Below are 9,937 nucleotides of genomic sequence, written 5' to 3'. Positions count from 1 at the left end.
CATCTCAAAAAGAAATTCACATCTTCACTTCTTATTTCTATGCTAAGGATTCCTATTTTAATCTTTTCACCCCCACCTTTCTTCTAGGCCTTAGCATTACATTTCCTACTGCTTGCTGTATTTTATCTGTTTCCCAAAAAACCCCAAACCTTTAAATTGTGCTATATATAACTAAAGCATCTTCAAAGGACTGAAAAGCAGAAAGAAAAAGAAAACTTGGTAGAAAGTACGTAGTGTATTACATCTAAAGGGAAAAAAAAAAAATCTCAATTGTGAGGCAGCACTTTGTACTAGATGACACATTCTCTGGTTATCCATTTATCTTCCCAGGTCACTAAACTGCATTCTAATTATTAATTTGGCTTTCCAGGGATCTCAACACCTGTAAAAGTGGTTCTCTAATGTTTTTGTTTAACATAAGCTAAAGTTCAGTTGCCGTCTCCATGTTCAGAACTATTTTTATTTAATACACATTTATTGAGTGTCCTATATTCTAGGCCCTGAAACTGCAACATGATAAGTGAGACACAATACACACACACACACACACAGTTTTTCCTAGAAAAGCAAATAACTTAGATTTTGGACCTAGTTTGAGGGATCAGAAAGGCTTGTTTAAGGTAATGGCATTTAAGAATGTGTAAGGACCTTTGGGTAAAAGGAAGTAAATTACTGCAAAAGAAATATGATTCTAAATCTGGTCTGGACCAAACATTATTATTGGACATATTTAGTGATATGCTTTTTTGAATAAATTAGAATGCTGATAAAATGTTTAGCAATTTTCAATAACTGGTTAATTATTTATGGGATTAATATTTGTCTTGGGAAATCAATTACTCACCCATCCACCCAACAGTCAAGACGCTGGGGATCTTTAAATAAACATTCTTTTTGTCTAATCTACATTTTCTGTAAATGTCTTTACTAGGAAAGAAACCTTTAAATTGGCCTACCAAAGGTTTTCCCACACAGCAAGATTATAATAAAACTTGTACACATGCTTACAGCTAATGTTTGGGAAGTTGTTACTGTTTCAACAATTACTTATAGGTTCTACAATTAGGCTAATGTCGTAGAGAACAGAACTAAATGGAGGCAGTGGACATGATGATAAAGGAAGCTAAGAGATAAGCAAAATCCAGACAGACCAAGGAATTGTTGCCTTTAAATATCTGAATCTCATTCTTACAAACAAAATACAAAGAGATGAGGGAGGTGACTGCATTTGCACTTTATGAAGATCAATCTTTTCAGTGCAGTGCTATCCAATAGGAATAGAAATACCAAGTGAGTTGCAAATATGAGCAACATATTTAATTGTAAATATTTTAGTAGCCACATTAAAAAAACCAGGTAACTTAATTTTAATACTAGTTAATATAACCCAATAATTAAAAATATTTTTAACATGTAATCAATGTAAAAAAATATTTATTCGGTTGTTTATTAGCTTCAACTCTACCATGTTAGTCTAGAATATTAAAGTAAAGTATTAAAAATTTCAATAATAAAGGAAAGGCTTACTTATTAGTTTTTTACGATTTTATGGAAAACAACTTGAGAAGTTTAATTTTCCTCTAATGAGATTCTAATTTAGAATGTACTATGTTTAATTTCTATTATTTTATTTTCTTCTGATGAAGTCCTGCGCAGCTAAGAGATAATGTATACTTCATGTGGAGAAGAGATCTAATGATTGCTTATCTAAATCGTTTTCACTGAACAACAACAACAAAAAATACTGACTTACTGAATTCAGTAATATTTTACCTATTAGTTGATGCCAAAAAAAAAAAAAAAGCAAAGCACGATTGAAGTTTCTTTTTAAACATCTTAACTGATCAAAGTATAGAATTAAACATTATTCAAGGTGGTTTATTTCTTATAAAATTTTTTTTTTTAAATGTGAAAGTCCAAAAGACTGAAATAAAGGCATTTGAATTTCTCCAAATTTAAACAGTTCTCTGCTACCGTCGATCTAACAGCGTCTGAAAACATATCAGGTTGCTACTATATAGTGCACTTCTCACAGGTCACCCTTAAATCGAGAACTTAGATACTCAAGAAGAAATGAAAAAGGACAGAGATGTATTAAATTCCTTAGGACTAAGGCCTGTGTCGCAATGCTTCTAATGCCTAAGAAAGTTGCCTGGTACCTTTTAGGTTTATAATAAACTTTTGTTGAAAATAATTGTAGCTAACCCTCACATATCACTTAAGATGTGACACTTTTCTGAGTGCTTTACATATTTTAAAACATTCTGTCTTCAAAACAATCTTAGTAGTTATAATTATCCCATTTTATAGATGAGAAAACTGGATGAAAGACACACTTTTAATAAGACTCTAATACTACCTTGAATATACAGTTGACCCTTGAACAACATGGGTTTGAACAGTGTGGGTGCACTTATTTGCAAATTTTTTTCAATTAATATGCACTCCACCCTACATATCCCTGGGTTTCACATCTGTGGATTTAACAAACAGTATTTTTGATCAGTGGGTGGGAATCCACAGATGTGGATGGCTAACTGTATGCATTGTTCTGGTCCTTGAACCAATTCTCCACAGATACCAAAGCATGACTGATGAGTCCAAAGCTACATGCAGATTTTTGACTGTGTGGGGTACTGGTCCCTAACCCCCGTGTTGTTTAAGGGTCAACTGTACTTACGAATTAAATCCTGATAAAAGCTATGAGGTCCTTTCTATGAAGTATACAAAATAAAAATTCACACCCATCCTTATTGATAGCATATTAATAGCACACACGTTTTAAAGTTTGACACTTCTTGGTGCATAATTATTCAATTTTTCTCCATATATAGACACCACACCTTGTTGTCAATAAATAATTCCACTTTAATGGCAAAGTAATAATTTAGACAGATACAGGGTGCACATTTGCAAAAAAATATATGCAAGCTGGTTTACAAGCTAGAGGAACAATAAACCAATAGAAAATACATCATCCAGTTCAGTCCATTGACACCAAGTACTTATTGTTGGGGCTTTACAAAGACTACAAAACTTTGCAGATGATTTATTTCACTGTTTCTGCTTATTTACATGATATGTTACATCAAAATGTACAAAATATAAAATGTATACAGACAAATGTTTCACAAACTAGTTTAAGTTGTAAACTAGGCGGACCTACTGGGATGTATTGCAGGAAATTGTTTATGATCATGTTTGGACTGTGTTTCTCAAAATGGCAGGGAAAGATTAGCAATTTTCTTAGATCATATATTATACAAGGGCAACTAGTCACTCATCCAGCTACATGTATTGATGTTTTACAACATATTCGGTCCATGTTTGAGGCTTCAAAGTTAGGGTGACAATTCAGTGTGCATAAATTCAATTCAGATTTCCCTTAGGGCAATAGCACCGTGTGGAACCTATAGACTTACCGACACTCTGAAAACTGCACAGATGTCTCATGTTGTTTTTGTTTTAGAGCAACTGACCCATGGGTGGTCACAGAGAGTAGCACCAATTACACGTCCTGACAGCAACACATTTTCACATGCATGGAACAAGTCTACACCATGGCCTAGCCCTTGGGTTTTATAAACTTAAGACCTGTCCTCTGTGAGTGGTGATAACATCTCCAATGATTTCAATCAGTTTTCATGCACTCTCTTTAAAGCCTGCCACGACAGATGCACTTTTAGACATTTTTACTTTTCCAAAAATGTATTGGCTTCATGTACAGTTTTGAAGCATGCTCACTCTAGCACTGATAGCTCCTGCATAGTCATAACAACTGTAAATACAGGACAAACACACCAGATAATAACAGCTTTGAGGGTTTGCATTCTGTATTTGTTTGTAACGTACAGGAAATCTCAGCAAGTGAAACACCTCTTAACACCAACAGGATAAAATACAATTTTTTTGTGTTTGTTTTGACTTGTGCAAGTTTTTAAAATTATTATTTACAATACCTACCCAGTAGACTGTGCAAATCTAACCTTCTTTTACAGTATAAATGCTTCCTCTTCCACAGTGACTCCACTGCTTCAGTGTTCTTTAATGCTGAATTTCTCATGTACAACAACAGCAATCAAAACAACATGCTCAAAACTAATAATAATAAAAAAAAAAAGAATAGGGGAGGAAAGCCAAATAGTTGTGCTCATGCTGCATCTAGTGCTTCCAGCTCTGCTGGATAAGAATTCAAAAATCTCCCGCCTTCTGAAACTCTTTCACCTAGAACTGGATGGAATTTAGCCACATGTCTTAGCTTTTAAGTGACAGTCGAAGAGGGTTTCTGGGTTATTCGAATACTTTGTTGGATAGGCAAAGCAATCTATTCACAAGGTAAAAATACTGATCTTTCTCCTATCCATTTCTTAAAAAAAAAAAAAAAAGATATATAGAGATGAGGCTACTGTGTTAACTGGTGTTGCTTGGTTGTAAATGAAAAGACAGTGGAAATTACCAATGGTTTAGGATTTGAACCGACTGAAACTGTTGTAGAAATCTGTTTTAAGGCAGTGAGACAGCACCATAGGAAATGTTCCTTCTTTCACTGAAAAGGCTCAAACAAATAAAGCCCTAAAAAAGCCTTTTTTTCAGTGTTGACTAATAATTGGTATAAAACTCTTAAGGGAGTGGGCAGGTGGCTTAAAAAGACCACTGTGGTAAAAACAATCTTATAAAACTTGTGACTCATATACTAAAAAGTTGGTGGAGCACATCACGTGAACATGGCAGTTGAGAATTATATTGGCACTTCTCCAGCTTGCCACAGTAGTGTTTTTCTGGTGCTTGCACAATTCCATTTGTGCTTGCAGAGGACTGGCCTCTTGGCTTCATTTTGGAATGGGGTGAGCGCACAACACAAACACTACTGGAGCCCTGTGACCAGCACCATGTGGCACAAAGGAGGTTGGACGGATCAGAAGAATGGACCCTGCTTGGGGAGAACAGCTCGTCAGAGGAAACAAAATGAAGGGACAAAAAAAGGGTCTGCACTGTAAACTTTTAAAGAGGAAAAAACGAAAGTCCAGTTTGGCTATCCCATGTGCAATCTATTCAGTCGCCCTGTCATTAGGGTCCTTTCCAGTTGAGTAATGGAGCTTTATATCACTCCACAGATATAAAAATGCCTAGAAATAAAATAAAGTTAAGCTTCCATTTCAATTGAGCATCTTGGCGGTTCAGACTTAGTTCTGCTGCCTCCTTGGAGACCACGACTCTGGGTCAGGGCCCTTGATAGGTGCTTTCATACTGGCAGTGGTTTAGTGAAAATATCTTACATTTTAAAAAAGCATAGTCTTTCCCCCTAACTTTTTTCACCCTCTAGAGGGTAGATTCAAGAGATGAATCCAAAATGTCTTCATGGTGGCTGGTGCTATCGCTGTCGCAGCTTTGTGTACCCGAGTAATTGGCTGCTTCTTGGAGTTTCATTAGCATATTCATCTGAAGAAAGAAAAAGAGACATCGGATGGAGGCAATGATGCATTCAGTAAGCCAGCCCCATAAAAGATGAGGCCCTGAGCAACACTGAGGAACTGTCTCATCCCATCCAAGTGAAACAGGAAAATAATTTTAGGTTTTTACTAGTTGCCCCTGGCTTCTACATTATTTCTCCCAAATATGATACAACTCGAAACCATAAGGATAAAATAAAGCCTCCAGATAACTGTTTTATTTGAGGTTGTGAATGAACACTGCTCCAGCAGGGAGACTGGGAAGGAAACTGTATCACAGCTGGACATCTGGGCTCATTGCTGGAGAGTATGCCAAGCTTCCCAGCTTTTTGGCTGGGAGAAACAGAAAGCATTGAATGGCAACTGAAAGTCGTGAGTGTTCATACACACACAGATGCACACACAGGCTCACACACACAGTCCCTTGGGAGAAGGAGGGGATGGAGTGGAATGGAGCCAGCTGCTGCACACAAGCACACCATCTGCTGTTTAGGAGCTGACCTCGAGAGGAGGTGACTGAATGAAACAGAACATGAGTGTTTGAAAAGGGAGAAGGAAAGAATCACTGTCAAGTTTCTGTTGTTGAATTTCTGGCTAAAATATGATTGATATATCACTGAAAACAAAAACCACCGTCTAGAACAACAGCAGCTGTCTCGAGTTTCCCAGCTTTATAGGACAATGGTAATATTTGTTCCAGTAAAAGGGACATGTGTATGAAAGCACCCGGGGAGAAAGACAGCTAGCATTTCCATGTATTACAAAATAAAAAGCGGCCACCTTGCTTGGATTTCGATAGATCTGCAGATCCACTGTTAGAGAGGGAAGTAAAAAGAAAGATCGTTTAAAAGCAAATTGTAGACAAATGGTTCGACAATTCTAGAAAGCACAGAAAAAGTGGCACATGTCTGTCTTCATGAGGGTAGTGAATTTGTTTTCTTATCAAGAGTTTCTACAAATTGTAATAATGTTTATATTATTTAAGCATACTAATTTTATTAATTTATAAAATAAAGTTTTTTTTTTAACTGAGAAATAGGGAATCCGATCCAATAAAAAGGAGAAATCTAAAAAAGAATTCTTTATTCCTATGTTAGGTAATGCATGCTTCTGTGCTCAGTGAAAAATATGTCTTCAAAAAATGCTTGTGACATAAATGATAAACTGGGTATCACCAATTTCAGCAACAATGCCTTTCTGACAAAGAGGCTACAGTTATAGCATATTTTAAAGTCATCTGAATATTTTTCAAGAAAACGTTTTTCAATATAATTTTTGGTTTAACTCTCTGATTTTATTAAATTAGCTACAGAAGAATATGACGTGAAAGTAGTTGGTGATAACCTCTTACTTAAACTCAGTGAGCCAAAAAGCCGAATGTCTCCAACAACACAGTTTTTCTCACTCCCTTTACCTCTCTCCCTCTCTCTGTCTCTCTCTCACACACATCTCTACCTTCATGCACAATCATATTCCCTTCTTTTCTTTTGTCGATTCCTCCCTCATTAGTAGCTGGCTATATGTTCATGTGAAGAAGGTTTATTTAGAGCACTCTCCTGATTTACTAACGGTAGAAATGGCGAATGAGATCTGTTTAAAGGGTTATGATTCTATTTCAGTTACAAATGTTTGGAAAGACTTGAATGTTTAATGCTGTAAAAGTTTCGTTGCAGTAATAGTGTTCTTAAAGTCTTATTTTTTTTTAATGGTGCCATGGAGTAAACATATTCCATTAGAATAAGTTCCAAACTTCAGATTCATAATAAATGTATACAAACGATTTACCTTGGCTTCTCATAGTGTTGCATTGTGCATTCAAGTCAAAGGAGATTATACAGGGAGGTAAGGTTACATATGATTCAATAGTCACTGGGATAGATTATGATTCTCTACAAAAGTATTTCTCCCACTTTCCTCTCCCCTCTTCCCCACGCACATAGTCATTAATACAATATCTGTCATTTGTAACACCTTGGTGGAGTCCTTATCATCCATGGTATTTATGAATCTGCTAGTCTCCCCAAATCCATCCTCTCTCCTTTAATATGTCCTGTATTCTATCACCAAAGTAATCTCTATAAACTGAAAATCTAACTAGGTAAGTCCCCTGCTCAAAATCTTTGGGTGGCTCCCCAATCTCTGTATGATACAGTTTTTACTTTCTACAAAGATAAACATGGCTAGGCATGATCTAGCAATTGCAGACTTCTGTAGCTTTAATTCCTCCCACCCTCTTTTGTTCCAATCCTACTGATTTGTATATAATTCCTTAAATTCATCATTTTTATTATATTGTTCCACAATCTTTTACCTTCTCTTTCCTTAATTTTGGATATTCTCAGTTCAACCACATGATGAACTTCTTTTAATGCTTCCAGACCTGGCTCAAGCATCTCCTCCTCTGCGAAGCTTTCTCTTAATCACTTCCTCAATGGACTCACAATTTTATCTAGCATGTACCTCTATCATTATTTTACTGTTATTTAGATAGGTCTGTCTCTACTACTAGACTGTGAGCTTCCTGAGATCAAAAATGATATCTTATTTATCTCCTGATCACCAAGTCTTAATCCTGAGGACATGGTTTCGTTGATGAATACATATTGCATTTTTAAAATACAATGAGATATGCCAAAACTTTGCATCTTTTTTCAGATTTCTGATATGAAATAGTGATTTAGATTGGACCGCAAGTATATTTTACCTCATATTAGTAATTATAGAAATATAGAGAAATAAAAGCAGATAGAAAATATTTACTTTCACAACAGAATGTGACTGATCCAAAGAATTACTTTTAGATGATAACTCTTTATCAGGACTGTGGGAAATGGGAAAGTTGAAGGCATTCCATAAGGGTCTCATACTCTACAGAGTAACTCAGAAAATAAACTTTATAAACATCTCTCCTTATCTGAAACAGATACAGTATATCAAAATGGCAAAAATATAATAGAACTTATTTTAAAAAATTCAGTTTTAGATCTGACATATGAGAGAAATCACATACAGTGCAATATACATATGACATTAAATTGTATACTCTAAATCTATATAATTTTCTTAACCAATGTCACCCTAATAAATTTAATAAATAAATAAAGCCAATACAACAACAAAAATTCATGAGAAATAACTTATATTTGTACCCTAAAGCTTATATTTATTAAATTTTAATCATTCTATCAGTAACTTCAATGCATGCTCACATACTTGATTCAAACCAATCCCACCACTACAGTTAATTTCTAACTATGGATAAGCTAAAGGGCCAGGTGCCTGTTATAAAAATGTAAGTCCAGGCCCTTAAGTAATTTATAGTCTAGATCAAAAGTCCTAAATGGGAGATCTCTGGACTCCAAGAAGGTCTATGTACATACTTCTGTGACTTTATAGAATTCTTTACTGAGGAAAGAATCTTGAAAAGATTGTTCACATGTAACCCCAAACACGTTAATAATGATCAGCTGCAATGGTGATGATGTATATGTGCTGAGGTTGTTAATATAAAGGTACTCCATAAAATATCAAATCATTTTATGTCTTTGGGTATAGTCATAGATCATGACTTTTTAATCATTTCCTTTTTGTTTGCTTTAAGTAACATAATGGCGTTTATTTCAGTATTTCCTTCTATATTGGTTGTGCAAGTCCAATGATCTTTTTAATCACAGGATAGTAAGCCAACAAACACATTACATTTGACATCAACCTATAGAAAGTCATCTATCAAAATAAAAAATAAATACATTAAAAAATAAAGAATTTTTCCCAATAACACTATGTACTTAATATTTTCAAATATTTATACTTTGGACTTTTATCGACTTTTATTAAGCCATACACAATTGCAAATTGGACAAAGCAGGGAAAATAACTTCCCTTTGATTTCCAAGTCAGTTTTTTCTTCTCTACTTTATAGGTAGGCAACAGAAAACTAATTCCAAATTTAGTCGGACTAGATGATATATATAAAATATTCTTTAGTTCTCCAAGTGTACATTAAATTGTATTCTTTTTGTTTCTTCATTTAAGAACAAAATTCAGTTTTCTCTTGGATATCAAGAGAATTTAGTCATGGAATTGAAAATTTTAATTATCTTTTTATACAGTTTTCTGAATAAGAGAAAAATTATGGTCATAGAGTTCAGCCTGGTTTTAGTGTTTCTTGATTATTTTTAAGCTTTCAAGTTCAGCCTTTCATTTTAAGAAATTCACCCAGTGAAAGCAGGTTGAGAGTAAAAGAGTTAAAACTAAGTATTAATTGCAGAACAATCCCAAATATTACCTAACTCATGTCCTAGATACAAATAACTAAATACACTGTAATCAAGATTCTATAAGACATGGATAATAGACTAGTTGTTACCAGAGGGTAGGGGGAAGGGGAGAGGAGGGTGGTAGATGGGGTAAAAGGGGTCAAATATGCGGTGACAGAAAGAAATCAAACTATGGGAGGGGAACACACAATGCAACACATATATATA

At 34.8% G+C, this 9,937-nt stretch overlaps 1 protein-coding gene across 1 annotated transcript in view; it reads right to left on the bottom strand.

The window, feature by feature from the left end:
- Nucleotides 1-2,857: 2,857 nt before the first annotated feature.
- Nucleotides 2,858-9,937, bottom strand: part of NAV3 (neuron navigator 3) — a 304,118-nt gene continuing 297,038 nt past the window's right edge. Inside the window, 1 exon segment of the mRNA XM_006923778.2 lies at nucleotides 2,858-5,439. Within this exon segment, the coding sequence (XP_006923840.1) occupies nucleotides 5,320-5,439 (120 nt within the window). The 3' untranslated portion in view covers nucleotides 2,858-5,319.

This window comes from Pteropus alecto, unplaced genomic scaffold, assembly GCF_000325575.1.
Source record: "Pteropus alecto unplaced genomic scaffold, ASM32557v1 scaffold76, whole genome shotgun sequence".
NCBI classification, from domain to species: domain Eukaryota; kingdom Metazoa; phylum Chordata; class Mammalia; order Chiroptera; family Pteropodidae; genus Pteropus; species Pteropus alecto.
Note: the sequence above shows the minus strand (reverse complement) of the source record. Positions and strands in the feature narration are given on the sequence as shown.